The sequence below is a fragment of the Alexandromys fortis genome, unplaced genomic scaffold (genome assembly GCF_014885135.2).
Source record: "Alexandromys fortis isolate MF-2015 unplaced genomic scaffold, M_Fortis_MF-2015_v1.1 scaffold_88, whole genome shotgun sequence".
Lineage (NCBI taxonomy): Eukaryota > Metazoa > Chordata > Mammalia > Rodentia > Cricetidae > Alexandromys > Alexandromys fortis.
The window spans coordinates 5,841,653-5,859,451 of record NW_026067961.1 but is presented as its reverse complement, the minus strand read 5'-3'; the positions used below and the strand labels follow the sequence as shown (position 1 = coordinate 5,859,451).

Genomic DNA, 17,799 nt, shown 5'->3' with positions numbered 1-17,799 from the left:
CTTCTGGCAGGTACTTTGTTGCAGCAATGAAGAAAATAATCAATGTGGATGGATCACTAGCAACACACAGCTATTTTAGTATGTCACATTATTTCTATTGTAAAAGAATTCCACTGTGACGGTGTAGCAGCAATCAGTCTGAAAAAAAATCAATAACTCTGCTCTATTTACAAAGTAGACACTAAACGATGGTGTCTACTTCTATCTAAAATTATATTTTGCCTATAGACCCAAATAAAATAATTTAGTAATATGTATGCAATGGAAACAGCTTAAGTCACTTTTCTCTAAGCAGTTTAATAGAGAACCAAGATAGGAGGAAACGACTGTTGGAGTATGTGTTGACCACACTGCATTTCTCAAGATACGGTCACTAAATAACCGGCAACCTTGGAACTCACTCTGTAGCTCAGTCTGGCCTCAAACTTCTTCCGGCCTCAATGCCCCAAGATTTATAGGTGTGTGCCACCATGCCTGGCAGTTTACTGTACATTACAATCATAACCAACATACAAACCAAACATTGTAGTCAAAAAACATCTTAGCAAGCTCAAATTGTATTTAATAAAAGAAATAAAAATAATCTTGGGGCTTTAAAGTTATATTTTACTTCAGAATCTAGTAAAAATCACTGCTTACACCTTTACTGTCATATACCATCGACACTAGTGAAATTACTTAAGCTATTCAGGCTCTCTCAAAGACAAAGAGTAGAACTAACATCCCGTTCTGCAGCAAATGGCCCTAAGTGGAAGCCATCCAACGGGTCATTCTGAACAGCAAAGGTCAAAGTGTTAGGACTTATTCTGAGCACCCTGAGAGGGAGGAAGGAAGGGAAGGGAAGCATAGGTGGAAAACAGCTTGTACTCACTGGTCGAGTTGCCCTGCATCTGAATGATGCACTTGGACTCCTTGCTGGTCTCTCGAGAATTGAAGGGCCTCACTCGAACAGCTACCTTCACTGAGGCTCCCGACATTCTGGTGGCCTTATAATATATATGCAGTCCAGAGATAAAAATCAAATCTTCTTTTGAAGTTCTGTTCAAGGCTCCTTTAAAAGAGAAACAGTGTACACTGTGATTAGAATTAAGGGACGTAAAGACTGACTCGTGAGCGCGGTCAGTTCTATTTCTAAAGTCTGTCCTTTCCCGGCTACAGATCTCACATTCCCAACAGTAACTTACCAAACAGGAAAGAGGAAAGTTCCTTTTCTTATCTTACCATTTTTCTCAAACCCTAAAATGTCTTGAACTCAGAGATCCACCTGCCTCTGCCTCCCAAATGCTGGGATCGAAGGTGTGTGCCACCACTGCCCCAGTAAAAACACCATTTATTACTTTAAGGGAAGTTGACGGATTTTTCTCTACTTGACAATCTGAAACACTTGGTTCTGTAACACTTAAAACAAAAAAGAGAGAATGTCCTAGTGTGCTCCTTTACCTACGACAGACTCTCTTTGACCCTCAAAGGCCCTGCACAACAAGCAGGAGACTTGCCAATGACTTGTGAGCTGAATCAACTCACTCTACTCCACTACTGCAAAGACCAGAGGAAAAACACAAACATGTCAGAGGAAGTTTCTCTCTCCACAGACTAAAACCAGTGAAAGCCCATAGGGAAGAAAATGAATAAAGAGTAAGCCATAAGTAATTTCCAAAAGAAACAACTAATAAGGTATTTTTATTCATTACAAAAACATCTTCAAGAAGAAACAATCAAAAAGCTAAAAAGACAAAGTATTTATGAGTTTTATCATAAAACTCTACAGAACTTTAAAATCTGACCAATATTTTCTTAAAAAAAAAAACAGTTCCCATATCAGAATTGAATCACATCTTTTTACTTTTTTGAAATTATTATCAATTTTGAACCACTGAGAAATTACATGCCAAGGTATATAAGCTAAATGTTTTTTAAAAATATTTGAGATTATATCATTTTTACTCCTCTTTTCTCCCTCCAATTTCTCCCACACTCCCACCCCCCTGTCGAATTCAGAGCTTTTGTCTGTTATTTCAAGTGTGTATGTGTGTGTGTGTGTGTGTGTGTGTGCGCGCGCGTGTGCGCAGATTCTTAAATATATAAATACACCTGCTCTGTATAATGTTACTTCTATGAGTAAGTTTTCAGGGCTGAAATTTGGGATTGGATAATCAATTGGGATGCTCTTCCCTTATGAATATTTTTTCTCCTGCTCTTTTTTAAAAGGGCTGGGGATGTAACTCAGTGATCTGAGTTCAATCACCAAATGGATGGATAGACAGACAGACAGACATATGGGGGAGGGAATAAGAAAGGAGAAGGGAAGGGAGAACAGATGAGAAAGAAACCACATCAACATTTCGGCCCCACAGAACTTTGACAAGTAACTATCATTTTAGCTATTATGATGCCCAAAACTCAATCATCTCCCCAACTAGCAGTCTATCAATTCCCACCTTTTTTCCCTTTTGGAAGCAAGGCCTCCCTCACATGTAGCCAAGGCTGGACTGGAATTCTCCATCCTCCTCTGCCTCAGTCTCCCTACCTCTCATTCTCATAACCTGCACTCTGATCCAGGCCTAGGCCTCTCACAACAAATGAACTGTTCTCTGAGCTTTGTTTTTGTCCAATAGTCCTTTAGTAGGGCTGTACAAAACAGATCTGAGAAGCAATAAACCTAAGATGGCCACTGGCCAGTATTCAACAGTCTTAAGGGAGGCATCAAGTACTGAATTTTTGTTTTTAACTTTTTATTACATTTGATTTATTTTGTGCGCCAGAGGACAATTTGTGGGAAATGGTCCCCTCCATCCACCATTTGGAGCCTGAGAATGGAACTCTGACACAGCATCCACACAACTGCTCTCCCGTGTCCCCTGACACAGCATCTACACAACTGCTCCCTTATCCCGACACAGTAAATACACAACTGCTCCCGTGTCCTCTGACACAGTATCTACACAACTGCTCCTGCGTATCCCGACACAGTATCTACACAACTGCTCTCACGTGTCCCTGACACATATCTACACAACTGCTCTCATGTGTGCTCCCCGACACAGTATCTACACAACTTGAACCTCCCTCGCGGGGGCTGGGCTGGCAACCAGCGAGCCCCACAATCGCCTTCTCCTTCCCCTGCAGCACTAGAACGACAGGCTTACGAGGCCATGTCAGCTTGTGCAGGAGTTCTCAGGATCAAAACTCACGCCCCCAAGCTTATGCACAACGAGTCCAGCCCCCAACTCAGCTTCCTACACTATGACTTTCTACGCCACTCTTCCTTCCCAAGAGGCTACGACCAAAGCCAAAGGACACATCCCTGTTCTAGCCCGACTCCTTCACTCACCCACACTCGCGTGCTTTTACAATTCCTCACTAGACCTCCCTTACAACAGACCCACACATTCCAGAAAGCAGCAGTATTTCCTAAGCACTTACAGTGAGAACACTACTGTCACTTTACATGACTGCACGTTCTCAGGCTGATCTGCAATAGCTCCTCAAAGGGAACATCCCAGCCCCTTTGGAAATCACTTTGAACTTGGGCTGGGGGAGAGGCTCATACCATCTCAGCAAAGAAATTCAACATGATCTTAAGACATTGTAGTTAGGCCCAAAGCAAACATCTGTCAAAAATGACTAGGACATGTCAAAGGACATAGATATCAATTTTTAAAAATTCCCACTTTAGGGGCTGGAGAGATGGCTCAGTGGTTAAGAGCATTGCCTGCTCTTCCAAAGGTCCTGAGTTCAATTCCCAGCAACCACATGGTGGCTCACAACCATCTGGAATGAGGTCTGGTGCCCTCTTCTGGCCTGCAGACATACACACAGACAGAATAGTGTATACATAATAAATAAATAAATAAATATTTTTAAAAAAAATTCCCACTTTAAAGAGAGAGTAATGAGGGAAAAGGAAAAACAAAACAAAAACCAGTCAGGCACTGGCAGCATGTTTCTGTAATCCCAGCACTTGGGAAACTGAAGGCAAGAGGATCAAAGAGTTCAAAGTGATTCTCAGCTACGTAGGAGGATAAAGACCTGTCACACACATACACACACACACGCCCATCAAATGTACAGTCTTAAATTCAAACAGCATATCTTGTATAAAATATTCCAAGATAACCAAATAGTATATAAGGGTAAATTTATTATTATTATTATTATTATTATTATTATTATTATTATTATTATTTACTATCATTATTGGTTTTTTAAGGCAAAGTGTCTCTATGTAGCCTTGGCTGTCCTGGAGCTTGCTCTGTAGACCAGACTGACCTCAAACTCAAGAGAGATTCACCTGCCTCTGGCTCCGGAGTGCTGTGACTAAAGGCGTGCGCCACTACCACCCAGTTTAATTTTTTTTAAAAGGATATATTTTCATGACTTTCAATTGTGTGTTCTCAACAACAACAAATCAAGCTAATAAACACAGAAGAAACTAGAATGCTTCTCTTTTCCAACTTAGGCAACATAAAGGCTTTCTGCCACAGTCAACAGTGGTTGCTAAAACACATTACATAAAAGAGTGGTAATTCGTTCTGTCATTACTAGAAGCGGGACATGTTTCCTGGTGTCCTATAAAAGGAAATAGACCGCACACCTACCTACCACCTACTGACCTACTACCTACTGCCTAGAAAGTATTCTGACCCCAACCCCCTAAGAAGAAAAACAAATAGAATCAAGCCTTAGAAATTCACCATTTTGCAAGACACAAAAAGTAAGAGAATCTGGATAACACATCAAAGACATTATCTGAATCCAGAATACGGGAAGAAATACTCCACAAGTCACCCAACTTCTTCAAACAGAAAAACTAGGAGGAGACTGTAAAAGAGACATCATTGATCAACTAATTGAAATGATTTCAGGCAAGAAAACCTGTAAAAACATTTTTCCAGATAACCAGGAATAGAAAAATAAATGCTAAAATGTTTATAGTTATGTGACTACTTAGATGTTTTTAAGTGTTTCTTTTTTGTGTGTTCTACCCAGGCCCGGTAAAGTACTCAAAGCTTCTGCCTTAGAAATAAAACAGAAAACACTGAACGTTCTAGCTCAACTTTTGACATGACTTACAACTATGAACTAAAACAAAAACATCCTTAACATCCTCAGTCATTCTGCAGCAGGCTTAATTCCCCTCCCTAAATATTCTGCCAGATTTCATTCAACCTCACACAACCAAGTCAAAATAGCTCTCACCGAAATACAAGTTTGCTTCCTCTATCCATCTAATCCAATAAAATACAATGAGGAAAAAAAAACTTTCCCACAACAGAAACATGCAAAAATATATAAAATATAATACTTTTTCATTTAACTCTGTGGTAAAACTGAGCATATCTTCACAAATGAGTTAAAATTGTATACAGTAATTGAAATTACAGTTAAGTGAACTACAAAGAGTTACTGTGTAAACTACCTACAACTATAGTCTTCTGTAACAGATGTCCATCAGGGAACTACAACTTCCCAGGTGTGACGGCCCATGCCTTAAATCCCAGTACTCAGGAATACTCAGAAGTCAGAGGCAGGGACAGACAAATCTGTATGATCTAGTCTACATAGTGAGTTCCAAGCCAGGGAAGACTAAACAGTGAGACCTTTTCTCAAAAACCAAACAAACACCTGTCCCAGAGGCAGGCAGGCAGGGACAGAAGGATCTGTGTGGCTCACTGGCCAGCCAACCAACCTAATCATAAACTTCAGAAAATGCAATACCTTGTCTCAAAGACAATGGGTGACTCCCGAGAAACCACTGCAGTATATGAAGAAAGGCCATTTGCTGGCTCCTAGCCACTTGGCACCAAAATAATCACACAGGAACCATATTATTTAAAGCACTGTTTGGCCCATTAGCTCTAGCTTCTTATTGGCTAACTCTTACATCTTAATTTAACCCATTTCCATTAATATGTGTATTGCCATGTGGCAGTGGTTTACCAAGTAAAGTTCCCAGCATCTGTCTCTGGTTGTGGCTCCATAGCTTCTCCCTGACTCCACCCTTCTTTCTCCCAGCATTCAATTTAGTTTTCCCCGCCTACTTAAATTCTGCCCTGCTATAGGTCCAATGCAGTTTCTTTATTCATTAATGGTAATCATAGCATACAGAGGGAAATCCCACATCAAACCACTCCTAAAGCTGTTCTCTGACTGCACATATATATACACACTAACACATATACACACATGACAGGTCACAATCTGTACTCTAAGTTACTTAAGTACCCCAGTTCTAGACTGTCTTACTGACTAGTTTTCTTTCCTTATGGCATAGTTGGAAGCAGTAGGAAAGTAGAATGGAGCAAAACTTCCAGAAGCATTCACTAAAGGAACAATAAAACACTGAAATTTACCATTTGAATATTTCTCAAATTTTGCCTGTTTATCTTTAATCTTGTCAGATTCCCATTTGTTCTCAGAAGGAACATGGATTATTAGGAGTAAGGAGAAAACAAATGGATTCTTCTGCAAAGAAACAGGAATGAGCACTTGTTTATTATGAATAATACCAGATGTGTTGGCTAGTGTTTTGTCAACTTGACCAAACTAGAGTCACTGAGAAGAGGGGGTCCTCAGTTGAGAAAACGCCCCCATAAGATCAGCTGTAAGCAAGCCTGCATCCTCCTGGTAGATGACTAGTATGGAAAGGGCCCAGTTGACCCCTGGGGAGGAGGTCCTGGGTTGTGTAAGAAAGCAAACTGAGCAAGCCCTGGAGAGCAAGCAGTCACCTGCCTCTCACTGGTGGTCTCTCCTCAGTTCCTCCTCCTGGTTTCTGCCCCAAGCTCCAGCCTTGGCTTCCCCTGGTGAAGACACATAACTTGTAAGCCAAAGAATCCTTTCTGCCCCACCTGTGGTTATTAAAGGTCTTTACCACAGCAATAGAAAACCAAACAAACACACCAGGCTGTTTTGATTTATTTGGGTTAATTTATTTTTGTCATCTTCATCTTCTATAGAAAACATGTAAGATTATATTACCAAAAGAGATTAGTTCACTTCATTCTCTCTTCTTAAAAAGCATTATTTAGGGGACCTGAGAAATGGTTCAGCAGTTTAGAGCTCTTGTTGCTCTTCCAGAGGACCTGAGTTCAATCCCCAGCACCCACATGGCAGTTTTTTACCAGCTGTAATTTAAGTCCCAAAGGAGCTAATGCCCACTTCTAGTCTCCACAGGTACTGCATAAGCACAGTGCACAAACATGCAGGCAAAACACACATACACATAAAAATATTAAAATGTAAAAAGAAAACAGATTTTAACCAAGAAAGAGTCTTTTTAAATCACTAGAAATAAGACAGGCAGTGGTGGTACATGTGTTTAGTCCCAGCACTCAGGAGGCAGAGGCAGGTGGATCTCTGTGAGTTCAAAGATAGCCTGGTCTACAGAGTGAATTCCAGGACAGCCAGGGATACACAGAGAAAGCTTGCCTTGAAAAAACAAAACAAATTACTATGAATAGAAGCTCACTGAAAGAAGCTGGGGAGGCCAGGTGGTGGTAGCTCATGCCTGTAATCCCATCACTAGGGAGGCAGAAGCAGGCAGATGTCCATGAGTTCGAAGCCAGACTGATCTACAAAGCAAGTTACAGAACAGCCAAAGCTGTTACATAGAGAAACCCTGTCTTGAGAAAAAAAAAAGAAGAGGAGGAAGAAGAGGAGGAGGAGAAAGAGGAGGAGGAGGAGAAGCAGCTGAAGAGATGGCTTAGCAATTAAGAGCACTTGTTGGCCTTACAGAGGACGAAGGTTTGATTCTTAGTATAGAGACAAAGGCTCACAGCACTCTGTAACTGCAGGGGATCCCATACTTCTGATTTCCATGGGCACCAGGCACATAAATAATAAATAAATCTTTAAAGAGTTTTCTAAGAAGTTCACTGAGCTGCATAAAGTTTAGGACTGGGTTGGTGCTTGCTTCAGCAACAACCTTAATAAAGTTTTCCTGAGTTTATTATACTAAGGAAATTTCTATTTCAAAAAAGAAATTATTATAAACTCAATTTTCTGGAGCAATAAGCTGATATCAAGAAATTTAAAAGACAATCTTTTCCAATGAACTTTCTCATTGGAAAAAAATATTTTTTATTTTATTTATTTTATTATTTTTGAGACAGGATCTCACCATGTTGCCCTGACTAGCCTGGAACTTCAAAAACCAGGCTGGCCTCTAATCCACAGAGATCCCCCTGCGTCTGCCTCCTGAGTGTTGTAATTAAAGACATGTACTACCATGCCTGTGACTGAACTATATTTTCAAACAATGAATTGTAATTTAAAGACTAAAGAAAGAAAAGAAGGCATGGGAAGTGGTGCACACCTGTAATCAAAGCATTTGGACTCCTTATTTTAGCCGGGCGATGGTGGCGCACGCCTTTAATCCCAGCACTCGGGAGGCAGAGGCAGGTGGATCTCTGTGAGTTCGAGACCAGCCTGGTATACAGAGCTAGTCCCAGGACAGGCTCCAAAGCCACAGAGAAACCCTGTCTCGAAAAACAAACAAACAAAAAAAAGCATTTGGGTAGTAAGAACAGATCAGGAATTCAAGGTTATCTTAGATAGTCGGTGAGCTCTAATCTGAGCCACAGGAGATCTTGCCTCAAAAGAAAAAAAAAAAAGAATAAGCTAGTCAGGTATCTCATTCACTTGAAGAGTGAAGGCAGGAAGATGGAAAAACAGGATTTAAGAGCAGCCTCTACTACACAGGAGTTGAAAGCTAGCCTATACTGAATTAGACTATGTTTCCAAAAGAATAAATGTAGTGATATTTTGTTTATAATCTAATAAAGCTTGTCTGAAGATCAGAGAGCAGAGCTACACCACTAGTTAGTCATAGAGGCCAGGCAGTGGTGGCACACACCTTTAATCCCAGAAGGCAAAGGCAGATGGATCTGTGAGGTCAAGGCCACCCTGGGCAAATGTGTCTAAAGGAGAAGCAGAGCTCACACAAAGGTGACCCCAGCACTAGGGAGGTGGAGACAGGAGTGAAGAGGCTGGGCAGAGAGAGGAAAATAAAGTGAGAGAAGACAGGAGCTCAGATACAGTCTGGAGATGGCAGTCTAGGATTCCTGGAGACAGGATTGCCCTTTCGGTCTGTAGAGGTAAGAACTCTCTAGTGGCGGGCCACTCTGATTCTCTGATCTTCAGGTAAGCTTTATTTGTTAGATTACAAATAGAATATCACAGGGCTGGAGAGATGGCTCAGCAGTTAAGAGCATTGCCTGCTCTTCCAAAGGTCCTGAGTTCAATTCCCAGCAACCACATGGTGGCTCACAACCATCTGTAATGAGGTCTGGTGCCCTCTTCTGGCCTGCAGGCATACACACAGACAGAATATTGTATACATAAACAATTCCTTTCTATGTAACATTTATGCATTTCTCTATCCAATAACTTCCATAAAAACCAAGCAGGTGTTAGGACCATGGCTATACCAGTAAAATGGCTCCAAATATGTAAGAATTTGTGTGTGTGTACAAGAGACAGATAGAGACAGAGGGGTGTGTGTGTGTGTGTGTGTGTGTGTGTGTGTGTGTGTGTGTACTCTTGATCTTTGGTCTTTAGTCATTCTGTGAGATGGGAATGCTGCCTTTTGCATCCTAACTCAATGCCAGGAGTCAGTTTGCATAGGAATAGTCTTCAACAGATCAGATTTTCAATCTCCAATGTGCATGAACAGGCTCAGCCAGGCTTCCCAACTGTTTTCTTTAAACCACTGTCTAAAATAAACTGATATAATTTTTAGACTTACCAAACATATGTCCTCCTGCCTCTGCAACTGTGAAATCAAGAATCTTCCTTTGCACTGCTGACATGTTTTTGTGTTTTTTTTTTTTCTCTCTCAGAAATCAAGAAATGCCTCAAGAAACAACTTGGAGTTGGAAATGTAGCTCAGTTGTATGTAGAGTGCTTGTCTCAGATTCACAAAGCCCTGGATTCCACACACACACACACACACACCCGCCTGGAAGTTTGGGGAGGCACCCAGGGACTAGAGAACAATAGTCCCTATGGTTCATCAGCTTGAAATAAACTATTCTAAATGGAAGTCAGAATAGATTTTTTTCAAAGAGCCAAGATTTGATTAGTTAATATTAAATCTATCCAGAAGTGAACTAGCTTTAATGATTAACCATATTCTAGAGATTTTTAGAGGAAAGAGGCAGATGTAAAACTCTGCCACTCAGACTCCAACATTCCACTAACATTCCCCTATGATCAAAATAAACGGTGACTATTCCTGAATCTGTCCAGCAGAAATGAGTTCAGCTTAATATGATACAAAAATGGCAAATTTTAAACAAAAGACAATTCAAATGTATTAATATTTATTTCTGAAATCAGCTTCTCATCACACCTACATACCTGGGTGATAACTCACTTTTGGAGGCAAGAAGGAAGGGCCAACTTTTCCATGTGCAACAAAGTATCACATGATAAACTGATCTGAATTTAATGTTTTCTTTTAGATGAAAACACAAAATACAAGTATTTCAGGCTTTCCCCAACATAGAACCGTGAGTTTTGGGCTGATTTTCACTAATCTGTATATAAAATTGTACATTTAAACCATACCAGTTATATTTTTCACTGAAAACAATTCAGGTATACTATATTTCCAGCTTGGAAAACAAGTGGATTTGGATTTTTTTGAAAGCAATTTACATTTACATGTGAGTGTGTATGTGTGTGTGTGTTTGTGTGTGTGTGTGTCTATGCACACACACAGCAGTGTGGTGGTCAGAGGAAAACTTGTTTAAGTGAATGCTGGGAATCAAACTCAGGTCATCAGGCTTGGTGGCAAGTACCTTTACCGACTGAGCTTTCTTGCCAGCCTGTGGATTAGTTTGTCAGAGGGAACTTTTGTTTATTTGCTTGTTTTTGTTTTTTTTGAGACAGGGTCTCACTATGCAGCCCTGGCTGTCCTAATTCACTAAGTTAACCAGACTGGCCTTGAAATCACAGAGATCCTCTTTGTACAGAAAGACCAAACACCTTTCAATTAGACCAGCGGTTCTCAACCTGTAGGTCTCAACCTCTTTGGTGGGGTCATCTAAGACCATCAGAAAACACAGATACTTGCATTACAATTCATAACAGTAGCAAAATTACAGTTATGAAGTAACAACAAAAATATTTTTAGGGTTGGGGTCACCACAACAAGAGGATCTGTATTAGAGGGCAGCAGCCTTAACGGAGGTTGAGGACCAGACTCACCTCCTCCTGTCGCAGTCGATCGAGTACTGCTGGCTTTATAGGCATGCCTACCACACCTGATCCGCTTCAGAATTTAGCATCGGAAAAAGTGTCTCTTGACAAACCATTAACATTTTTTTTGCCAGATTAAAAACCCTATGATTAATATTTTCCTTTTTGCTTTGATTTCTAAATATTTCAAAACTAAACTAAACCACATTAGCCAGGCAAGCTATATTTTAGTTAACTCTCAGTACACAGATTTTTGATTACTTATTTTAACAACTTTATCATATATGTGGAGCTTATAGTAATTTGCTCAAATACTTTCCAAAGGCAATTCATATTACAAATTTTTTAAAGAAATCTTTTTTTAATTATTTATTTTTATTTCATGTTTATTCGTGTTTTTGCCTGAATGTATGTCTTGTGAGGGTGTCAAATTCCCTGGAACTGGAGTTACAGACAGTTGTGAGCTGCCACGTGGGTGCTGGGAATTGAACCCAGGCCCTCTGGAAAAGCAAACAGTGCTATTAACTACTGAGCCATCTCCCAAACCCTCATATTACAAATTATAAGTAAACAAAATTGTATTTTAACTGGGATACATAATTATGTGGTCCAAGTGCTAGTTCTCAAAATCAAACAACAAAGCAAGCCTTTAAAAGTTATACAAAACTTTGTGTGCAATGAACTTGATAACTATGTAAATGTACAGAAACGCAGGGGACCCAGTAGGTGACACCAACACCACAAAACAAAAGAAGACGAAAGTTCAAGAGCAGAGCAACTTAAGTGAGCAATACTTCTAGAATGATGATATAAAACGTGCATGCCATCCCACCTTCACCTAGCAATAGAGGCTGGAACCCTGAACAAGAACAGTGTCCAAGATATATCTAGATTCCCTAGGATCTAGAACCACTCATGCTGGGGTGGCAAAAAGAGAAATGCCATCATAACTGACTGTGATAAACAAGAGAAAGGGAACAGGGATGAAGAAGAAATCTTTCTCTCCTTATCGCTTAATTTTTTTAATAGATAAGACTCGCAGTTTTGCATGTTGAATCAATACATTGCATACATATAGGGAATCCCTGTCTTGGAGGCACTCCCATTCTAGTGGGAAAGAGGCATTAAAAGTGATGAGCTACTGTGAATGTCACTGAAGGGAGGGAAGGAAAGTCAAGAAGAAGACGTGCTGTATGTAGCTAAGTCGGGGAGGCTTTGGTGAAGATCTAAGCAAAAATCTAAAAGAGGTGAAAGAGTTATCCAAGCAGATTAGAGAGAAAGAGCAATCCAGGCTAAAGACAGAGCGTCCCAAGGTAGAACTCGCCAGGAATGTTCAAGGAACAGTGGGGGGAAGTCAGCAAAGGAGAAATAAGAGCAACCAGTGAAACAAATCCCAAAAGATTAGGAGCCAGTGATACACAGAGCACATGCCAAGGGATTAGCTGCAGTTGGGGGAAGATAACCTTTCTCAGGCTGGAGGAGAGGAGGAGGGCAGGGAGGATTGTCAGAAGAGGAAGGGGAGACTGAAGGAGTTCGTGCCTTTTCCCTAGGAGGTAGTAAATATATATTCTGCTAAGCAGAGGCAGTGGGAGACTTTAGCCACTGTGGATATCCTGAGAGGACACCAAGCAGACCTGTTTCAGCAAACATCAAAGAACTGAGGGACTCGATATGGATGGTGGCACTAATCCCCAGCCCTGTGAAGCTTCTCCATGAAACCAGAGTAAGAACAGAAGGTATGGATGCAGGAATGACTCAAGCTGACCTTCAGAGGAGCAAAGGATTTAAAACAGCCAATGATGATATTGTAAGAAGAGCTGGAGCAATAAACGCGAGCCATGACAGTACGGGAGAAGAAGAAACTTAAGAGCCTCGGAGACCTAACATGGAATACACAAGCAGAGACTACAGAAGAGGGGGCTCTAAATTATCGGGGTGAGACCTGAAAGCGATGACATGTTAAAAGATGCGGCACAGGGGCTGGAGAGATGGCTCAGTGGTTAAGAGCACGGACTGCTCTTCCAGAGGACCTGGGTTCAATTCCCAGCACCCACATGGCAGCTAACAACTGTCTGTAACTCCAAGATCTGACACCCTCACACAGAGATACATGCAGGCAAAATACGAATGTATGTAAGATAAATAAATCACTTAAAAAAAGAAAAAGATGCAGCACAGAACTTCACTAACTCGAAAAGAGCCAAGGCAGTGTTTGAGCAGAAGTGAAGAATTTGAAGGGATGGGTGTCTCTTAGGAAGTTCAGCACAAGGGTAACTCAGTTAGAGCTAGTGATGGTAGGGAAGTCATTTAGCATGTTTAAGTTTCTTCACTGAGAAATGGGACAATAACAGTATCTTCTTGGCATGGTTGCCTATGAATTAAATTAATAAATGCGCTTACAAAAGGGTCTGGCATATAGAAAGTGCTCAAAATGAGTACTATACTTTATCATTCTTGCTTCTACAACTACTGTTTATTTATACAGCTGCAGACATCTGCCAAGATGATGTGAGAAATCTGTATGAGGCTAGAATCTCAGCTCGTATTAGAGTCCCTGGCCCAGCATGTGCAAGGCCCAGGGTACAATCTTTAGGAACAAAAAAATAACAATAAAATACAATTTAAATGGAAGGGAAAACTAGGCCAAAGGGCCCAAGTTACCAAAGGTGGAAATGGCAGAAAACTACATAACTGAATGACAAGCTTTGTTGTAAACAATATGATAGCTGGGGCTGGAGATTTAGCTGACTGGTAGAACACTTGCCTAACAACTTCTAGGCTCTGGGTTCAGTCCTCTGCTCCCCCAACCAAACAAAGGTTTTTGTATCCAACAGGTATTTTCAGTCTTTTAACTTAAAACACATATGCAGTCTCAAACAATTGCAAAAGTCACTAATACTACACAGCATAAGAAGGAGAAAAAAGGCTAGCTGGAAACCACAGGCGCTTCCACAGCACAAGCAGCAGCACACCACCTGCACTAGAATAAAGAGAGTTGGAGTCTCAGTACAGATGGTAGAGTTGACACTCTTTTAGGATAAAGGCCTGAATCCCTATAGGGGCTGGATTATCTCCTAATGACTATGAGAACGAATTAATCACCAAGTTGTTAACCAAAAGAGAAAAAGAAAAATCCAAATCATAAGATTTTCCTATCACAGCCACATCTGTTTAATGTCTTCTATCCTTCACCAAAATAAAGGTTCTAGAAGTGTCCATACTTATTCTCTCTCTTAGGGAGTCCACAAGTTTACTAGACTCTGCTCAAACAAGACCCCTTCAAAGGGAACTTGGTGGAATAGGAAGGATACATCTTTAACTTCAGGACACCATGAAACTTTATCATGTCAGTGTACTAGAGGGGGGGGGGGGGGGGGGGGTATGCTTCCTCGTGGGAAAGGCTGATCACAGTGATCAGGAAAAGCCTGGAAGGGCTTTGCAAACAAGGCAGCAAGGACCCACTGCTGTCTCTATTCTGTACCTAGAACAAGACCCAAACTGAAAAAGTAGGCTAGAAAGCTTTGGCCTGGGAAACTGCTAGCAGACTTTTCTTGGGCAATAATTTGCTCCCTGCACAAATTTAGTAGAAAAAAAACTGCATTCATATCTGGTCTTGAAATGAAAAACAGTCTGACCTATGCCTTAGAAATTGTACTTAATTGGATAAATTCCAGAAAGATATTCAACAGTTAAGACCTATACAGACTTAAGAAATCTTTTCTCCACTTCAGACTCACAATCAGGTCTGATTTTATCAAATGTTTAAATTATATTTAATCACAGTTCTTAACATATACTTACAACTACTTATTTCTGACATGGAATCACAAAACAGACACTATTTCTTGAATATTAATGTACAGGAAAAACCACTGACTTCAGGCTAGAGAGATAGTTCAGCAGCTAAAAGCTCTTGAGGAGGATCCATGGGTTCCCAGCACCCATGTGGTGACTTACAACCACCTGTCACTCCAGGCCCATGGGATCCAACCTCCTTGTCTGTCCTCAGAATGCACTAGGCACACACATGGTACACATACACACATGCAAGTAAAACACTCATACACATACAATAAATCAAAACAAAAAAACTAGTATCTGTTGAAGATTAAAGAGATTGCTTAATGATAAAAATTACAAAAAATAAAGTGTTGACTTCTCTTAGAAAAACATTGGAACTCTTTTAGTAGCCATTCTCAAGAAGAAAAAAACAGAAAAAAATTAAACAAAGAATTTATGCACTAAAAAAGTGGAGTATGGAGGGTGGAAGTATAGCTCAGTAGGAGACAGCTTTTCTAACATGCCTAAGACCTGAGCTGGCTCCCCAGCCCCTACCCATTGCCAAAGACAAAATATACATATATAATAAATAAAGTTTAAATTGAAGAGCATAAGGAAGGCAGGAGTCATGCCATCTCCCCAAGTCCTGTGCATGTTCAAAATAGAGGAAACCACATTTACAGGCTCACTCTGAACCCAGTTATTGATCATTTCTAGATCTACTTTAATACCAAGATGAGTAATCTTCATGATCCATCCTCAAATAGAACATTAACAACTTCAATGACTTCATAATCAATACCAACAAAATTAGAAAGTGCTACCACACTTCTCAAGTGAAAACACAAGCTAAAATGTTATTACTAAGCCAAGTGCACAGCCTTCGAATGGAATATCCATCGTAATGTGGCTTTTTAACTGTTCTTCAAACCCCATCACCGCTCTCTCCGGGTTAGGACAGGCACACAACGACACAAAGCAGCGTGCTCAGTGCTGCCAGAACAGCTGCTTGGAACAGTGAGAGCTGCATAAGCAAGAGATCTGTTGACAATCTAATTTAGGCTACCTCCAGATTCCACAGCCATGACAAGCCGCATCCTCTGAGCCCCTGCTGCAAGTCTTCTCTGCTATCAGAACATTCCAGTTTACCTAATCTCTGCACGTTGGGCTACTGTGCAAATCTATCCACGCAATGCAATATGCTGAGAGTCTCCAACGTGGTAAAGTGGCCTTCGCAGGAGGATGGGCATCAACAGGCCTTCAAGGGCCAAGGCAGCAATGGACAGCGGAGATAAGGACAGAATCCCAGAGTCCCACCCAACAAGAATGGACTCTCCTAGCCAGTTTACCCTAAAGGCTCCTGCAGCAATTCACCAAAGAGAAAGGGTGATTTGGGGGCTCAGTTTTGCTTTCACAGTCAGCGAGGGTTTGCGTTGCCTGAACAATGACTCGCTTGCTCCGAGCGGCCTCCCAACCCCCACAACTTGGCTTCTGGTGCGGCTAGTCACCCTGAAAGCTGCCAGGGCTGTCACTCGGTGCCTTCCAGCAACCGGACTTGGCTCCTAAACGATTTGTCAGATCATCCTCCCAATATGGCTGCCAGAGTAATCCTGGTCGGCTGAACGTCGAGCCCACACCAGCCTTCCTCCCAGCTGGCCAGCATCCAACAAGCCCCCCTCCCTTCTTTGCATCCTTCCTCCGTCCAGCCCTTGAGCCCTCCGCACCACCGGATGCCCTTTCCTACCTGCATCGGGCACAGGGGCATTGCCACATTCCCAGTCGGAACCCTGATGCCAACCACAATGGGGATGAGAGGGTGAGCTAGCCTCAAGCCGGGCAGGGCCGGCTCCCTCAGAGCTGCACTGTGCGCAGATACGGCGGCGGGACAGCGACGGCTCTGTTGGCCCGAGGACAGAGCGGGGCCTGGCAGCCCGGGGGAAGCGGAGGGCCGGTGCAGGGCACTGCGGAGGACCCGCAGGCCGCTGGACCAAAGCCCGGAGCTCGCGATCGGCCAGCCTGGGCTCTCCACCGAGGGCGAGGCTCCTCAGCGCGGACCCGCTGCTCCGGTCGGTCGCCCCGCTTCCTCGCTTCGCCCGCCCCAGGCCCGACCCCAGCCCGGAGTGTGTCCCGCGGGAGCGGCCCTTTCGACCGGCCGCCGCCGCACCACCGCCCACCTCCCCTCAGCCGCCCCAGCTCCGCCTCTCAGCTCAGCCTCCTCACCTCAGCGGCGCTGCGGACCGACGAGCGAGCCGGCCGAAGTCAGAAGACGCCAGGGCGCGCAGGGGCGCGGGAGACCGGGCACCGACGCAGCTCAGAGCGAGCAGCGGCCGCCGGGAGCCGCAGGGCGCCGCTCCGCAACCCCATCACGCAGCCGCCCAGCTCTGCATCGAGGGTTGGCGGGAGGCAGGGGCGCGGCGGTGGCTGCGGCGAGGGAGCAGGGGGAAGCTCGGACGCGAGCTGTCGCCTCCCGGTACCACGGCCGTCTGACTACACCGCGACGCCGCTCGCCAAAACTCCGCCCGAAGCCGCCGGCGCGGGACACCGCCCCGAGCTAGAGCGCCGCGCGTCACTTCGGCCCGCCCAGCAACCGAGACCGACGCGAAAGGTGACCAATAGAGAGGAAGATCGGGAAACGGACGACCAATAGGGAGGCGAGGCCGTCAGAGGGGGCGGAGAGGCTGGCGGAGCGACGGAGACCCTCGCGCGCCCCCTGCTGGCCCAGGCTCCGATGCGGGTGCGGGTGCGGGCGTGTCGGGTGGGCGAAGCCGGTGACCCCCCAAGGGTGTTCGTGCGTAGCAGCCGCGCCTGTGTGACCGG

At 43.1% G+C, this 17,799-nt stretch overlaps 1 protein-coding gene across 6 annotated transcripts in view; it reads right to left on the bottom strand.

Annotated features, from left to right (window-relative positions):
* The window catches only part of Kif1b (kinesin family member 1B), a 135,589-nt gene extending 118,104 nt beyond the window's left edge, over positions 1 to 17,485 (bottom strand). For 4 of the 6 annotated variants that reach the window (XM_050153338.1, XM_050153340.1, XM_050153339.1 and 1 more), the window contains exons 1-2: positions 17,203 to 17,475; positions 872 to 1,051 (exon numbers count right to left, since the gene is read on the bottom strand). In XM_050153338.1, coding sequence (XP_050009295.1) covers positions 872 to 977 — 106 coding nt within the window. In that variant the 5' untranslated portion in view covers positions 978 to 1,051; positions 17,203 to 17,475. Of the gene's footprint in view, positions 1 to 871; positions 1,052 to 17,202 lie in introns of all 6 variants that reach the window. The other 2 variants (XM_050153342.1, XM_050153343.1) reach the window with 2 other exon arrangements.
* Between the last annotated feature and the right edge of the window lie 314 nt (positions 17,486 to 17,799).